We start from the raw sequence: 18,721 nt of genomic DNA on the forward strand, positions 1-18,721 counted from the left end.
TGGATCCTTCTGCCACTGGCTGGTGTCCAGCTTCACAGCACCAGAGGTCTTGGAAGGCAGTGTCCTGAGGGACTCCTTCCTTGTGAGAGGAGCCAGAGGAGTCTGTTGCTTTCCTGGCTGAGGGGTGGGGACCAATGTACCAGATTTCTGGGGGGAGTGTTGCTGCTGAATATGATGTTTGAGGAGCAACAGGAGGAGGAGTGCCCCCAACCATCAAGAGGGCAGGCGTAGTCTGACGGCCCTCAGGGCCCTCTATACAAGACACAGCTGGCGGTTTCACCATTGCCACAGAGGGCAACATCATTGTAGTTACAGCATATGACAATATCATGAACGCAGGATTTTGGCAGTCATATTTCTTTTTGGCCTCTGTATAGGTCAGTTTTTCCAGTGTTTAATATTCCATTATTTTCCTCTCTTTCTGAAAAATAGTGCAGTCCACCAATCAGGGGGAATGGTGCTCTCCGTAGTTGACACAAATGGGAGGAGGAGCACAAGGAATGTTTGTGTGTGATGGACGTCCACAGTCCCGACACATGGGGCTAGCGTTACAATGAGAGGACGTGCCCAAACTTGCAACATTGAAGCACCGCATGGGGGAGGAATATAGGGTTTAACGTCACGACAGTATATCATCACCTTGACCTTTTCAGGCAATTAATTACCTTCAAAGGCCAAGATGAGGGCACCAGTAGCAACCATGTTGTCCTTAGGCCCCCTACACATATGCCTGGCTAAGGGTGCACCCTGTCACTGTAGACTGGCATGCAACTCGTCATTGGACAGCACGAGAAGATTTCTACGGAATATAATCCCCTGGACCATGTTTAAGCTCTTATTGGGGGGGGTGACAAACTGGGACAGCACCCAGCTTGTCACAGGCATGCAATGAACATGAGTGAGGAGGGAAGGCTGTTTTTACAGGACTGATTCATTCCTCATTTTATACATTCCTGACACTTCCCCAAACTTGTCTTCCAAGTGTGCAATGAAAAATAGATGCTTTGTTGTTAAAAAGGATTCTCCATCACACCTTGCACAAACTAAGTTTCAAGGAGAGTATTCTCTCCTTGATCCTTAGCCCTGCATTGCTCCCATAGTGTAGACAGAGAAGGGAATAAATGATTTGAGGTCATATCTGCCAGCATTATACTGTCCTTTTCCAAACTTAGAGACTGCTGGAGCCATTTGACCACCAGCATAGGACATCTTAATCTGCTTCATTGTGGGTCATTTGCCCTGAAGCCACAAACTCCAAACAGGGGCTCTCCTAAAAGGCACCACCCAGCCACGACAAAGGCCACATGACACGATGGCCATTGTCAGGAGTCCTGATGCCCCAAGAAGATGAACATCTACTCCTACGCATACATGGGAAGTTTGCAGCTCAGGCATCAGCAGTGCGATTCCTGTGTTGTCAAGGAACTACAATCAAAAGAGTACACGCTGACCCTTCCACGACAGACTGGCTACCACGCTGGATATTGGGTGTAAAAAGATCCATTAATATGTCAGAGATAACAGGCACAATAGGTGAAATGTAAGCATCCTGTAAGACTTTCTTGTTCAAAAGCCTGGATGATGGGTGCAACTACATTTCCATTACAAAGGGGCAGAAGGTCTCAGTGCACAATTGATACATGATATGCCACATAAGACATCCTTCCCCAAATGGCCTGCATGTCCATAGAATTTTGGAAGGTAGTCACACCCTAAAAGGGGACTACAGTTTATGAGACTGAAAAGTAAGAGAATCCTTGTAGTTGCCTTGTGTGACAGGTAAGAATACCTTCAACCAAACCTGCAGGGGCACAGGGGCAACCAGCTCGCACTGTCTGCCGACAGTACTATGTCTTATGACATGGGATATCCCATTGTGTATAAGTCAACATTAGCTGCCTTGTCCTGTGTGCTGATGGCTTGATGAGGAGAATGGGACGCGGGGGGGGGGGGGGGGGGGGGGGGGGGGGGGGTGGGGGGGGGGGGGGGGACAGTGGGAAAGCAGGGTAGGGGTGCAGCAGGGAAAGTGCTGCTTATGGGAGCGTACAAGAATGAGGTAGAGAGGTTAGGGCAGCTAAGTGCAGTCAGGAGGGTAGATGGAAAGCAAGGGGGGGCAGCAGAAAAGGAGAGAAGTAAAAAGACTGTGGATGCATGGTGGTCTAGAGTGTTGTGTAGTGCTGGAGTGGGAACAGGGCGCCTGTCACCTAATTCCCATAAAGTTTGGACGGCGGGGGTGGGGGTGCACCATGAGCTATGACGCCGCATCCCAGATGTGTTTGATCGGGTTCAGATCTGGCGAGTTGGGGGGACCAGCACATCAATTGGAACTTGCAACTGTGTTCCTCGAACCACTCTATCACAATCCTGGTCCATCACACTTCTGGCCTTGTGACATACCGCAGTATCTTGTTAAAAAATAGTACTGCTGTCAGGAAACGTAATCATCATGAAAAAGTGTATATGGTCTGCAACCAGTGTACAATACTCCTTGGCCGTCATGCTGCCTAGCCCGAGCTCCTGTGGACCAATGGATTAATGAAGAAGGTGCCTGGACTCATCAGACCACCCAATGCTCTGCTACTGTGCCAATGTCCAGTGCTGATGACCACATGCCCATTTCACTAGTAGTTGCCAACGTTGTGGTGTTGACATCGGCACATGCATGGGTCATCAGCTGTGGAGAACCGTCACTGGGAGTGTTTGGTGCACTGCGTGTTCAGACACACTTGTACTCTGCCCAGTGTTAAAGTCTGATGTTAGTTCCACCCCAGTTCATTGCCTGTCCTGTTTTACCAGTCGGACCAACTTACGATGTCTGACATCTCGATGTGGTTTCACCTTGTGTTGAAGACACCACAGTACTCCTTGAACACCTGATAAGTCATGCAGTTTTCGAAATGCTCATGCCGAGCCTTCAGGCCATCACAATTTTCCCTCAGTCAAAAACTCACATAGATTACATGCCTTACCCATTTTACACATGGACCGCACGCTCACTGATACTACATGGATCGTGCATTCCTTGCCAGGTGACACTGCTATCGCCCGGACTTATAGCTAGTGCAGGTCAGTGGTCATAATGTTCTGTCTGATCAGTGTATGTTGTGTTTTTTAAAAATAGAGAAAGAGACCATTCACAGAAAACCAGACAATGACAGTTTTAAGAACACTGTTTACCATTTTCTCCATTGCTGTATATATGCTTGGATTGATTATAATACATGTCTCACCTGCAAAATGAACTAATCCTGCTTGTTGTATATTAGATTGGAGATCAATGAAATATATAAAGAACAATGGTATACCTAACAGTGAGCTATGGGGAACCCCACATGTGATTTCTTCCCAGTCAGAATAATCTGAATAATCTCCTCTGATCACATCAATTGAATTATTAAGCAAATGCATTGGATTCAGTGAAAAAAAGAGTTGTGTGACTAGGGCCTCTCGTCGGGTAGACCATTCGCCGGGTGCAAGTCTTTCTATTGGACGCCACTTCAGCGACTTGCGCGTCAATGGGGATGAAATGATGATGATTAGGATAACACAACACCAAGTCCCTGAGCGGAGAAAAGCTCCTACCCAGCCGAGAATCGAACCCGGGCCCTTAGGATTGACATTCTGTTGCGCTGACCACTCAGCTACTGGTGGCGGACATTTAGTGAATGACTCCACAAATTACAGATATACAGAATCAGGTCCACAGTTTTACAATGGTCCAGCTCTTATCAGAAATGAAAAAAAAAAAAAGAGTAACTGTAATGTCAATTTCACGCAATTACTCCTCAAACAGAAAATTTCCCAAGGAGTACCACAAGATTCAATACATTCCTTTTCTGGTAAATGACCTACCATTTGCTACTGATGTTCATTCAGTTTTATTTGCTGATGATACCTGAGTTCTAACTGAAAATGAAGTGCGTGAAAAAATTCCAGTAAGTGTCAAAAACGCTCAGAAAAAACTTGATTCTTGGTTCCATCAAAATGAATTAAACCTAAAATCAACCTGATGCAATCTGAAACCAAATCATTAAAACGGAGTGAAATAAAAATACCTTGCAATTACAACGATACCACAGGTGAATCTACTATCTGCCGTGCAATTCACACTTAAATGCTTGAAAAAGGGTTCATCGAATTGCTTTCGTAATATTTCTTTACCATAGCCAGATAAAACAAACACTTAAGTCTTTCCATGTGAGCTCCGATTTCTCTTATTTTATTATGCTGATATTGTTGCATTCAGAGGAGGAAGATGGTGACTGAAATTTCAAGAAAAGACCTGGCCACAGCAAAGAATGCCCTTTTTTAATGATGGCTAACCACTCTCATCTAATTTCTGATAATACAAAATGAGCTGCCCTTCTTTGAACTTTGCTGATGTCCTCCATCCACCCTATGTTGTAAGGATACCATATCATGCAGCAATACTATAGAAGAGTGTGAACAAGTTTAGTGTAGCAGGTCTCTTCAGTAGACCTGTTGCATCTTTTAAGTGTTCTGACAATAAAACCCAGTGTTTGGATTGCCCCCCCCCCCCCCCTCCCCCCAATATTTTCTATGTGATCATTCCAATTTGAGCTGTTCATACCTGTAATTCCTAGGTATTTACTTGAACTTTCACCCTTTAAATTTCTGTGATTTATTGTATGACTGAAATTTAATAGATTCATTTTAGTACTTGTGTGAATGAACTGACAGTTTTTATTATTGTGCACCAAAAGATATCTTGTCTAAATCATTTTGCAATTGGTTTTGATTCTCCGATTACTTTCCTAGATGGTAAGTGACAGCACCATCTGCTAAGTAGCTAAGAGGGCTACTCGGATTGTCTCCTAAATTGTTTACATATATTAGAATAGCAGATACCCTGTAACATTTCTTTGGGTATGCCAGATATCACCTTGTTTTATTCAATGACTTCTTGTCAGTTATTACTTGTCAATTATTATGAACTGTGACCTTTCTGACAGAAAATCACTAATCCAGTCATTCTGGAAGGTGCCTGTGAGGAACAATGTCAAAATACTTCTGAAAAATCTAGAAATATGAAAACAATTTGCGATCACTTGTTGATAGAACTAATTACTACATGTGAATAAAAAGACAGTTTGTTTCATAAGAACAATATTTTCTGAATCTGTGCTATGTGTCAATACGCGTTTTATTACAAGGCAATTCATAATGTTCAAGTACGGTATACATTTCAAAATCCCCTGCAAATAGATGTCAGTGATATTCGTCTGTAATTAACTGGATTACTTCTATTTGCTTTCTTGTGGACAGTTTGAAATGTGCAACTTTCTAGTCCTTAGGCATGGATCTTTCATTGAGCAAGCATTTTCGGATGACTGCTAAGTGTGGAGATATTGTATCACCATACTATGACAGGGACCTAATTAGTATACAATCTGAGCAGGAAAACCTGGCTTTATTAAGTTGGCTAGTTTGTTGATTTGGGAGGAGGGCCAAACAATGAGGTCATTGGTCCCATTGGATTAGGGAAGGAAGTCAGCTGTGCCTTTCCAAAGGAACTGTCCTGTCATTTGCCTCAAGTAATTCAGGAAAATTACGAAAAACCTAAATCACTACGGCTGGACCCGGTTTTGAATTGTCATTGTCCTGAATGCAAGTCCATTGTGCTAACCATTGCACCAGTTCGCTCGGTCTTTTTTACGTGATTTCAGTTGCTTTGCTACACTGCGGGTACCTACTTTTAATGCTACTCATGTCAGTAGCTGTTCTTTTTGAAAAAAATGGCTCTGAGCACTATGGGACTTAACTTCTCAGGTCATCAGTCCCCTAGAACTTAGAACTTCTTAAACCTAACTAAACTAAGGACATCACACACATCCATGCCCAAGGCAGGATTTGAACCTGTGACCATAGCGGTTGCGCAGTTCCAGACTGTAGCGCCTAGAACCACTTGGCCACTCCGGCCGGTGTTCTTTTTCAAATCCAGGAATATTTACTTCAGCTTCTTTGTGAAGAAATTCCAGAAAGCCATGTTTAGTTACTACACTTTAGTGGCACTGTCGCTGGTAAAAAGTTCTTAAGCCTGAATTTTAACAAAAATTTAAACTGGAAGATACATATTGACTACTTGGTAGATAAAGTTAATAGTTTAGCATTTGCAAAGTGTGTTTTGTCAGATGCCACAAAGATAAATACCAGAAAGACAATCTGTCACTGCTGCTTTAGTAAAGTCATGGGGCTACTAGCATTAAAAATAAAAATAATAGGAAATTTGCCAAACAATGGATATCCTGCAGGTTACTGTCAAAAATTTAAAAATATCCATTATTTTCCTTTTCATATATGAAGTGTCGATTTTGTTATACAAAAACCAGAACACACTGGATTTGCACCACAACTACAGCACACGCTACCTGCCAACAGACTTCAGAGTGTATGGGATTAAAAATTTATAATATTATAAAACACAGCAACTATTTAACACGGAACCTGGTTCACTGAAAAGATTGCTTTTACTATTCTGGGGGAAAAGTGCTATTATTTGACAGAACAATTAAATCGGTAAGTGATACTTACATCAACAGGATAAATACCGGCATTAGGGAACAGTGCAACAGACTCGGTGCAGTATTCATTGACCCAAACAAATTCTTAAACTGCAAGTGTCTGGGAAAAGACGGCCTGCACTTGAATAGATTAGGCTCTGTGAACCTTAGTAAAATGTTCATAGATGTGTGTAGAGTCCTAAGAAGCAAGGGAAACTAATTCATTGTGATAGGGGTGACAAAGAAAAAATTCAGACTGAAAATAAAAAGTTTAGGTACCAAACAAAGGATGCACGTGAAATAACTAAAAGCAAAAATGATCTATTGATGCACTTGAATATAAATGGCTTAGGGGCAGAACTACCAAATCGTAAATTCTCAAAAATCGACGAACTAAAAATTCTGCTTTCAGAATCCGTAAATATTAAAATAATCTGCCTAAATGAACACTGGTTAACAGAAGATAGTATAAAAGTACTAAATAGTATTAATAATTTTAAGGTAGCTGCTAGCTTTTGTAGAATAAGCAAATCTCGTGGAGGCTCCTGCATTCTTGTCAATTCTTCCATAAGTTATACAGTAAGAGATAGTTTTAATTATTTAAATGAAGAGAGCGTGTTTGAAAGTTGCTCTGTAGAGCTGTGTGATCTGAATACATTGGTTATAGCAATCTACAGAATTCCTGGATGTGCGGTAACAAAAGTTTTTTTAACCAAATTCGAATGCCTCCTGGAAAAACTCCAGAAAGAAAGTAAGAAAAAAGTTGTTATAGCAGCAGACTTCAATTTAAATGTCTTAGTTGAAAGCAATGATTCCACAAAATTTTGTGACTTAATTCAGAAATCTGGTTTCAAGCTAAATTTTTCTGAAGGCACTAGGGAAAACAGCAGATCAGTGACGTGCATTGATAATATTATTACTAACTACATATTTGACAGTGGTAATAAGCACAAATACTGCTTAGACTTGGTTATTTCAGATCACTCAGCTCTGTTTATTGAGCTCCCAAAAGCAAATAACCTAAAGCCTCCAGAAGTGTGTATAAAAAGGGATCTCAGTAAAAGTAAAATGGATTTATTCCGTAGTAAATTAAGTATAATAAGCTGGCCTGTAGACTAAAATAGTTCAAGCTCGATAAACTATGACAAATTCTTAAATTGTTTCTTAGAGGTATTTAATGAATCATTTCCTCGTAGATATAAGCAAAAGAAGGTTAATGGTAAACTCAAATGGATTACAACAGGAATAAAGATCTCTAGTGCCAGAAAGAGAGAGCTCCACAGTGAGTTAAAATCAAACAGAAATCCAGATTTTGTTATTTATGTCAAACAGTATAAAGCTGTATTTAGGAAAGTTGTAGCAGCAGCTAAAAAAAATGGCAAATAAAAAATTCATACGAGAACACAGAAATAAGACAAAAGCAGTGTGGTCAGTTGTTCAGTCTGAACTAGGAGCCAAAGTAAAAATTCATGAGATTTTGAAAATTAGACATGAAAATGAAATTATAGTAAGCCCTGTTCAGATCTCAAGTTGTTTCAATGAATTCTTCCTAAACGTAATAAGATCGGATATGGATATGACATTCTATCAGGGCATCACAAATTTGGAAAACAGCCAGAACACATCTTTTAAACAATTTGAAAAAATAACCCAAAGGGATGTGGAAAAGGAAATATTGTCTCTAAAAAACAAAACCTCACATGGGTGGGATGAAATAACAACATCTGTAATCAAGTATGTGTACGATATTATTTCCCAACCACTGTCAACTATTATAAATCAATCTTATGAACAGGGATGCTTTCCAGAGGTATTGAAATATGGTGAGATCAAACCTCTATTCAAGAAAGGATCGACAGAAGATATGGGGAATTACCGCCCTATCTCTCTCTTGCCAGTCTTCTCTAAAGTGCTTTGAAAAGATTGCAGCACAACAAATTAATAACTTTCTTACTGTAAATGATATAATTTTTAAAAACCAGTTCGGATTCCAACAGGATAAAAGCACTGCGAATGCTATAAATGAGTTTATCCAAAAAATATGCTCCACGTTATATAAAGGTAGAAAGGTCACAGGTATATTCTGTGATCTGACTAAAGCTTTTGATTCAGTGAACCATGCATTACTCCTCCACAAATTACAGATGTATGGAATCAGAGACACTGCTTTAAAATGGTTTAGCTCTTACCTGTCAGGCAGGAAACAAAGAGTAATTTTAACTTCAAATGGAACCAATTATTCATCAGACTGGAAAACAGTTCCCCAAGGAGTCCCACAAGGTTCGATATTGGGTCCCTATCTGTTTCTTTTTTACGTAAATGACCTACCACTTGCTATTGATGTTCATTCAGTCTTATTTGCTGATGATACATCAGTTCTAATTGAAAATGAGGTATCTGAAAATATTCCAGAAAAAGTCAAAAATACTTTAGAAAAGCTTGAATCTTGGTTCTATCAAAATGGACTAAAACTAAATGTAACTAAAACCAAAATGATGCAATTTGAAGCTAAATCAGTAGAAAGGAGTGAAATAAAGATAACTTGCAATGATCAGGATATCACAAAAGCAAACCACGTGAAGTTCTTAGGCCTAAATCTTGACAAAAATTTAAATTGGAAGGTACACATAGATTACTTAGCAAATAAACTGAACAACTTAGCATTTGCAATGTGTATTTTGTCAGGTGCCACAAACATGGATACCAGAAAGATAGTTTATCACTGCTACTTTGAGTCAGTTATTCGTTATGGCATAATCTTCTGGGGAAATTCAGCAAATGTAACTAGGCTCCTAGTATTATAAAAGAAAGTAATTAGAAACATGTGTGTTGCAAAAAAACGGGAATCCTGTCGACCACTGTTAAAAAATTTAAAAGTACTATCTATCCCCTCACTTTACATATATGAGATGGTGGTGTTCCTATACAGAAATCAACATACACTAGACAATTTCCGTTTTGACCACAACTACAGCACTCGCCACAGAGATAACTTCAAACTTCCAACACATTGTTTAAAACTTTATGCCCAAACGCCAGAGTATATGGGGTTAAAAATTTTCAATAAAATAAAAGGCAGTAATATTTTTAAAATGGAGATTGGTTCACTGAAAATATTGCTCTTTACTCTCCTGGTGGGAAAGTGTTATTATTCTGTCGATGAGGACAGCTTCACAATCTGAACACAGGGATTGTAATACATTTATTATTTTATGTACATGTGTAGCTGTAACTTAGAAATGTAAAATATAATGTAAACTTTTGCATTTCTCTTAAAAAAAGTGAAAAAAGTTTCTTTTGTAAACCTTGACATGTCTCCTGTACATCAAATCAAATGATTTGAAAATTGTATGTAATGAGATGAATAAACCACATAACATAACTGAGGCAGTTTCACAGTTTGAACACGAGTATTATACATACCCACATTTTTTTATGTACTGAAAACTATAATAAGGGTCAATTCCATATGAAGGGGACCAGGGGTCTCTACTCGACCATCTCCAAATCTAATGCAATTTGGTGTGAAGGTTCTACATGGTCCTGGATGGTCATATACCAAATTTCAGTCCAGTATCTTCAGTGATTGAAGTTTTAGGGGCTTTTAAAGAGAGACTACTCATCTTCACATCACATACAAAGGTGCAAATGTGCCAAGTTAGCTCGGCTTTTTTAGAAGTTCAAGAAAACATTTCGTGATTTGCTTTAATAAATATAGACAACTTTATATGCTGAATCACACCATGGCAAAAATTAGGGATTTAGCCACACCTAAATGTAGATACAGGCCTCTAAAGTGGCTAAAAAATTTGTCTCGGTATTCTGAGAGCCAAGGTTTGACCGACCACTGCTAGTTTTCGTATGAACCAATCACACCAAAACTTCAGAGAGTTATTCCTCCCTGTGATGTCTATATGTGGATCAAATTTAATTAACATTGGATGCCTAGATGAAAAGTTATGCATTTGCAATGTTGGCCAAAATTTTCTACGTGCAAATTTTAGGGTATCTTTGGGGGGACAGTATCTCAACTGTGTCTCGTTCAATCCTTTTTTTCTTGCCAGAGCTGGAAAGAGCGTTATTATTTTAGCACTTTAAGAAGATAGAAAAGTGAAACATTTTGCTCATTAAGTCCCGTAATTAATTTTTTTTTATTCCAGTATATAAATCAGTTTCAAACATTAATTTAACACATACCATAAAAACAATATAATACACAACACAGCAAATTTGCAAAACTGAAATACTATAGTCAGGACCACTTTTGTGTAAACAGTTCTACAATTTTGTCAAGGACAGATTGTGGATAACTGTATTGTCTTCCTGATGATGATGATGGTGGTGGTGGTGCTTCTAAAGTCATGAAAATATGTTGCTCAGGAATCCAGCAGGTGTCTTTAGCAGTTGGCCAGTGGAGGGAATGAGCAGAACCATAGGTGGTGCATGAAGCTGATGAGGACATTTTGCTGTTTATGTGAAACTTCACACACGTTTCCTACCCACCAAAAACTGTCATATATACATGCAACATATTGTCCTGGTTGTAAACTTGCAATTGAGATTGTTGGAATTTCTTCATCTGCTTCGAAGGCATGACCTGTGAATGCTGTAGCTCACTGGAAACTCTGCTTGCTCTGAGCTGATTACAATTAATTTGCTTAAATTGACAATTTTCTTTTGTTCCAGATATTGTATGTCCCATGGCAGCCTTGTTCCTTGATAAGGCTGATTTTTTTTTTTTCAATCTCTTCTTCTGGTACATAAAAAAATACTTTATGCCTGGAATACTATCATCACAGAATTTGGACAAATTGTATGGAGTTAATATTTGGTTATCTAAGGGGATCTGAAGACTAGGGCAGGTTGCTGTTCCTCCAGTGCCATCACAAAGCAATTTACCATGGCTTGTTCAAAAAAAAATTCCGTTTGGTTGTGATGCCAAAATCCTTTCTGTACAGACATATATTGGTGACATTTTTTAAATTCTTATACTGAGCAGATGAACCATCATAAAGTAATAAATGTTCTTAACGTTTTCAATCTTTGTCTTTAAATACACTATTAACTTTATTTGAAAGGCATGAACAGCAATGACGGAGACAGTTGATGATCATACAAATGCTAATACTGACATTCTTTGCCACCAAAATAGACAACAAATGGATGGAATGTGGCCCAAATATTCTCACAATGAAATCCTTGCACAGCATCTTGAACAACAAATAAATAATAATTTTGACACAAAGTGATTCCATCTTAAACTGGTAGTTTTCAAAATCAGTGCCTCAATCAAATCTTCAATAGTTCTCTGACATGTCTCTAATGTGCCTCTGTCAGTAAGGACCATTGCTTATATTCCATTGTTTCTTCAGAGTCATCATCTTTAAAAGCATCTTCAAGAAAAGCCTCTAGCTGCATTTTTCCTGGACATTTCTCCGAGCATTGCAGCATACCGTTTTTTGATTCCAAACTGCATACAGTTTATTTCTTCAAGTTTTTGTTGTCATCTTGGATGGATGTTGCTGAAGCCAACATTAAGTTGACATTTTGATGAATTGCACATACACATACTGAATGTGATCCAGAAGCACCAACTGCAGTACACCATTTCGGCTTGAGCTCACAAAAATAGAGAATCTTAGTTGATTTCCATATTGCTTACAATAAGCAATGAACATTTCTTTCAGGTTAGAAAGAAGTAGGCGTTTCTGCTTGTTAATCTTGTCCCCGTTTATTCTCACTGCAACACAATCCTTTATGCAAGGACATAAACGAGAAAACACATCTTCAAAAAGGTGAGGACATTTTGTTTTACTTCAATACTGAGCTTTTTCCCCTTTTCCGTTTGCAGGTGTAGCCAAAATCCATCTTCCATCTTTACTTTCCTAGCCTTCTTCATCATCTTAGTTGAAACAGCAAATTCTTTAGCCTTTTCTTAATAGTCCAGCTACTTGGGGCCAGGGTCAAAATTTGAATTTTACTGCAATTGCCTGAAGTCTGAAGCTTAATCTTAAATTCTTCCATTAAAATGTCCATGTCTTTAGATTTTTGGCACTCTTCCTTTTGCAGTTGAGCAACTCACACCAGCAGTTGTGGCAATTACCTTAGTAATGCTGCCTTGGGCTTACGGAACTTTGCACTTTGTGTGGCCCATTGAATCCCTTTTGCTGATCTGTTGAAGTTTTAATGGTGACTCTCCAATTTATGATAATGAAGTATTAAGCAGTAAAGCAAGCATCAACAACATCTATGTCTTCAGTGGACGGTGATTCTGGCTTATTCTGGTGGGATGATTCTTTTTGGGCCACTTCATGACTGCATTTGGTACAAATTTTCCAACCAGGTTTAAAAATTTCATTAGTCAGTAACTTCAATCTTTCAGACATTGCAATGGTTACTGGTGTTAAAGCCTTCTTCATTAGATGTTTTTCTTTACCAAGTGGGTTGCAGCAAGTCTTCTCTAGTAACTGAAATTTTGTCATCAACAAGGCATTATGGTATGGACAAATATGGACATCTTCCGTAAAATCAAGCCTAGACCTACACTGTAGAAGCTCCTTGTCCACTGGTAACATTTCCTTAACTTGCTGTAGTTGATTTTTTTCACAATAAAAAGGTGATTACTTATGACAATCAGCTCTGTCTGATTCACCAAAGTAACAGGGTGCAATGACCAGCAAGTTTGAAAGCTCATGCATATTCTGGTTTGAAGCGTAGTGGATCAGGCTTGTTTGTACTTAAAATATACAAATTTGCATTTCAAAGCATATGTCTGGAATACTATCATCATCACAGAATTTGGACAAATTGTATGAAGTCAATATTTGGCTACCTTCAGCTACAACAATGATTATCGATTATTCAAACACGCATTACTGAACACTAAGATTGGACAATGTCAACACCAAAGATTACACCGCCAGAAGACCAACACTATGAAAAGTGGCAATACTGAAAGCAACAATTGAAAGAGGTGATTCAGCAATATACCACTGCTGTAAGGATAGAGCCTTAAAAAACTATTACTGCTTTATAATGCCGATGGAAACTGAGTGACAACGCATATATGCGTCAGCATACATTGTACGGTTAAAACATTATAAAGCAACATAATGTTCCATTATGATCTAGATTTTATAATCTTAAGAGCATTTTGTTAAGTGTTATTATATTTATATTCTATACTGTAAAATAATGCAAAAACACTTCTTATTAGCATAGTCACATTCCCTAAACCACAGGCAAATCTATTAAAAGACAAAACAATTACACATTTTTGACTTACAACTTCAAATTTTATTAATTTTTTGTATTTATCAATAATCCATTTTCCCTACTAGCAATAGTTATTCTTACTCTTCAATGTGCAAGATCTAGAAATTACACAATATACCTTTGAAAGCTTAAGGCATGCTCTTTCCAGCTGTGGCAAGAAAAAAAGGATTGAACAAGGCACAGTTGACTTATTGCCCCCCAAAAATACCCTAAAATTTGCACGTAGAAAATTTTGGCCAACTTTGCAGATACATATATTTTTTCATCTAGGCATTCAATGTTAATTGAATTTGATCCACATATAGACATCATAGGCAGAAATAACCTTCTGAAGTTTTGGTGTGATGGGTTTATATGAAAAGTAGCAGTGGTCAGTCAAACCTTGGCTCTCAGAATTGTGCGATGAATTTTTTAGCCACTTTATAGGCTTTTATCTATACTTATGAGTGGCTAAATCCCTAATTTTTGCCATAGTGTGATTCAGCATAAAACATTGTCTATGTATATTAAAGCAAATGGCGAAATGTTTTCTAGAACTTTTTAAAAAGCTGAGCAAACTTGGCACATGTGCACCTTTGTATGTGATGCGAAGATGAGTAGCCTCTCTTTAAAAGCCCCTAAAAATTCAAACGCTGAAGATACTGGACTGAAATTTGGTATACGGTCATTTAATGCCATATAGAACTTGCACACCAAATTTCGTTAGATTTGGAGAGGGCCGAGTGGGGACACATTTTAATATTGGTCCCTTTGATGTGGAATGACCCATAAGTATTTGTGTAGCTGTATCTCAAATATGTATATAAAATAACATAAACTTCCATATTTCTCTTTAAAATGTTCTTATTGTAAAATTTGACATGTCTCCTATACATCAACATAAATTATTTGAAAATTGTAATGAAATGAATAATTACTTATCACACAATAAATGGAGTCCAGCATTTAAACTGGGAAGTAAATATCACATACTTAGTATTTGTATGTCACATGCAGGGCGTTGTGATCTTCTATAGGGCTTTGTGACAAAAAAATGTTATGCTTATTATGATTGTGACCAGCAATTTGAACTGCAACCTCAACTATACATTGAGAGCATCATGATCCATTGGAAAATCACTGCTAGATAAAGTTCTCCTCAAGATTATGCCATGCACAGTCTGTCAGTGAGGTCCTTCTTCACTTATCATGAAAATAAGACTTATCCAAGCTAGAGTGATCCCATCATGCCTTAACACTTTAGTTTGCACGTACAATTTAGTGATTCATATAAAGATTTTAACAAGCTCACATAATTCAAGAACAATGTTTCTTGTTCTAACTCTATCACTTGAGGTCTTTATGAAAACTGAACTAAGAGGCAATAACAAGTTCTGATGATATAAATATCAGTACTGTAACAAGCCTGCAAGAACTGAAATAGGTGAAATTAGAGGTGATCTGCTTATCTACAATTTTGCAAGTGGGTGTTACTACTACTTTAATTTAAGTCTTTTGGGGAATATACCCCAGTCATTGATTGATTACAAATGTAGCTCAAGTGCAGTTTTTACAATTCACATGGAAAAATCATCATAAATAGCTTTGCTGAGCTGATGAATTTCATAATCTCCTTTGAAGTTTTATTTTTAAATCTAACGTCTGTTGGTAATGCTTGTACAAGTAAATCTAACGCAACTCTCTTTGGTTACTGGCGGGTATGAATGATTGCTGCTGCAATAAGTAAACAATCACTGAATATGGTGGCCAATGAGTTGACTGGGTGTTATTTCTGTCAGAGCTATTTCTCATCTCAATTTGATTATTTGAATATACTGAATTCTTGGATCTAGTGTAGCAGGGGATACAACCCGTCGGCTTTGGACAATGACGTCACAAGTCGCCAGATAGCAGTTTACCATTTTCGCTTTTGCCGTTATGTTTCAGTTTCGTTTTTTTACTGATTGCTTAATAAAGTGGATCTGTTTATTCTATCTCGTGAGATTTTTTTTTAAAAAGCCAAAAAACACTTATCAGCCACTGAAGGGAGCTACAACACTAAGAAGAATCGCTTCTCGATTGGCGACTTGTGACGTCAATGTCCAAAGCCGACGGGTTGTATCCCCTGCTACACTAGTCCCGAATTCTCTCAACAAATTGTCTAAATAGATTCATGGACTGAAAAGTTCTTCTATAAATTACATAGCAAGCAGTAATGTTAATCGATATTGATTTTATTTCATGCTTCATGGATCCAGTTGTATGGGGTTTGGAAGCACATGAAATGAGTCAGTTTTTTATATTTACAATACATCTGAAGTAAGAGTTATATTAAATGTATGTTGCAAAGCAGTGCTGCAACTATAAATTATAAACAAGACTCAGTCTTCATAGACTTGTACGTAATTATTTTCTATGAAAAGTACAAAAATCAAGTAAATACTAGGCTCCAAATAGGATATAAAAAGTAGCAACCCCACTATTTAAGATAATGGAGGAAGCAGTAGTTCCTTTTCAAATTAGTACATTTCTTTTTAATTTACATTGTTATATTTAGCTGTTATTAGGATAAATGGAGATAGACTGTTAATTAATAGTACATTTAAGTTTTTATGGCTTGATTCTGTTTTCATAACGGCTACCTCCAATAGATCCACGTCCCTGAAGGTTCTCCTGCATAAGGGATCTTTAGAGCAAGAGGGATATAGGCCTAGATGCTTGTTCAGGGGGTCGGGCTTTTTCCTGCTAATATTCATGATACCAAATCCAGCTGTTACTTTTGCTGCAAAATATTGCTGGGTGTGGTTATTTTATACATCAACAACACGATTTTTTCCCTTTAACTTCTGTTATATGTGTAGGCCCCTATCCCCAAATACTATTTTCTGATGGCCTGGGTCCTCGCCGTTGCCTGGATGCACTGCAGGCGTTTTATTTTGTTGCGAGGCATAGTCTTCAATAAGGTCTTTTTTCACTCCTCCCTCCTTTCCTTAACAATCTTACCTGTTGCTTTGAGATCTTACATGTGACGCTGGCAGGGGGCTTGAAAAAGTAATATAACATTCCACGGCTTCTCCAGCCAAGTAAACAGGCCCTCTCACTAATTTTGCTGTAACGTCTATCATCGTTAGCTTCTCACACACCTGACAAGCACACTCCAACTACATTTAAAAGTTACTGTTACAAACACTACACAGTAATGACACTGTACGTCAAGACATTGTTTACATCTAGGCGACAACGTTGTGTGACAGTATCCCCGTTTCAGAGATCCTATTGGTACCAGTTAAAGATTGTGATGTTGACAGTCGCAATTTGAAAACTGCTTATATGACTGTCAAAACAAGAGTAAGGAAAGAAAATTAAACCACTAGTCAGAATACACTTTACTATCTTGCATTGGGATTTCAACAACAGGTTTTCTGATACAATTAGCAACGACACGCAGATTTTTGCTTTAGCGACTGTCTGTTGTTTTTCTATTTAGCGCGCTTTATGACATGAGGTGTAGGATGTTTACGAAGTAGATATTTTGTAGGTTCTATTATACATTACGGTTCCAACATTTAGACATTTCTTGAGACAAACTATAAATGAAAAAAGTGTTTTAACCTACGAATAAGTTTACTAATGTGGTCATGGATACATCGCGACCAGGTGGTAGCAGGGGCAACTGGAAACCGCGATGGAGAGGACGGGGCTTTTATCCAAGAAATTCCAATTTTTATGGCAGAGGACGGGCTCAAGACAGAGGAAGAACAACATTCAGCGGTAAGTCATGCACTGTTCATATCTTTAACAGATAGGAGACACGTGCACAAGTTTTAATTTCCCATTTCTAAGAAAGATTCACACCCTTCCTACGTCCCACTATACCTCTCACGTATGGAGCGGGGAAGAAGGGTTGTTTAAATGCCTCTTTGCGTGCAATAATGGTTCTAATCTTATGCTAACGATCCCTGTGTGAGCGATATGATGTATACCCCTAGAGTAATCATTTAAAGCGGGTTCTTGAAACTTTGCTAACAGACTTTCTCTCGATAGTTTACATTTGTCCTGGATACCTTACGTTTGTCGCCAAGAGACTGCCATTCTGGTCCCTTCAGTATCTCTGTAGCACTCTCCGATGGATCAAACAAACCTGTAACTATTCCTGCTGCCCTTCTCTGTATACGTTTAGTATCCCCAGTTAGCCCTTTTTGCTACGGGTCCCACACACTTGGGCAGTATTCTAAGATAGGTAGCCCGAGTGACTGGTTACAAATCTCTTTAGTAGACTGATTGCACTTACCCAATTTTCTACCAATAAACTGAAGGCTACCATGTGCTTTACCTATGACAGAACCAATGTGATCATTCCATTTCATATACCTACAAAGTGTTACACCCAGGTATAATAATAATAAAAATAAAAACAATAATAAAATTTTATTGTCATTCAGCTTGTTACAACAGTAGATAAAGTCAAGAGTGTACATTTCTCAGTGTACTTTAGTTTACTTGAAATGTATAAAATTTGAAACTACATGTTGCAAAGCAGTACTTTCATGTTCAAAAAATTTCTCAACAGTGTAAAAAGGATTGTTTACTAGTAGCGTATACAATTTCGTTTTAAAAATATTTACAGGCAATACCTTAAAATTTTTTCTTAGTCTGTTAAACATCCTTAGTTCAAGGACTGGTTAGGAGTTCTGTACTTACATTGTCTATGATGTGGCATGTATACCCATGTTCTATTTCTAGTATTATAGCTATGAATATCACTTCTCAATACAAATTTTGAAACATTGTTTCTAATGAACAACATAACATTATAAATGAATAGGTTTACTACTGTCAGACATTGCAGTTTACCGAACAAAGGTTTACAGTGTTCTGATTTACCAGAATCAGTAATTAATCTTAATAATTTCTTCTGCAAAAATAAAATGTCATTTATGTAACTA

General features: G+C 38.0%; 2 protein-coding genes across 5 annotated transcripts in view; one reads left to right on the top strand and one right to left on the bottom strand.

Annotated features, from left to right (window-relative positions):
• LOC124793985 (RAB6A-GEF complex partner protein 2) overlaps nucleotides 1-17,051 on the bottom strand; it is a 106,629-nt gene extending 89,578 nt beyond the window's left edge. For 3 of the 4 annotated variants that reach the window (XM_047258064.1, XM_047258063.1, XM_047258062.1), the window contains exon 1: nucleotides 16,779-17,051. In XM_047258064.1, the coding sequence (XP_047114020.1) occupies nucleotides 16,779-16,900 (122 nt within the window). In that variant the 5' untranslated portion in view covers nucleotides 16,901-17,051. The remainder of the gene's footprint in view (nucleotides 1-16,778) is intronic. The other variant, XM_047258065.1, reaches the window with a different exon arrangement.
• Nucleotides 17,052-17,272: 221 nt separating this feature from the next.
• Nucleotides 17,273-18,721, top strand: part of LOC124791288 (DNA helicase MCM8-like) — a 159,986-nt gene continuing 158,537 nt past the window's right edge. The window contains exon 1 of the mRNA XM_047257848.1: nucleotides 17,273-17,546. Within this exon, the coding sequence (XP_047113804.1) occupies nucleotides 17,414-17,546 (133 nt within the window). The 5' untranslated portion in view covers nucleotides 17,273-17,413. The remainder of the gene's footprint in view (nucleotides 17,547-18,721) is intronic.

The sequence above is a fragment of the Schistocerca piceifrons genome, chromosome 1 (assembly GCF_021461385.2).
Source record: "Schistocerca piceifrons isolate TAMUIC-IGC-003096 chromosome 1, iqSchPice1.1, whole genome shotgun sequence".
Classification (NCBI taxonomy): domain Eukaryota; kingdom Metazoa; phylum Arthropoda; class Insecta; order Orthoptera; family Acrididae; genus Schistocerca; species Schistocerca piceifrons.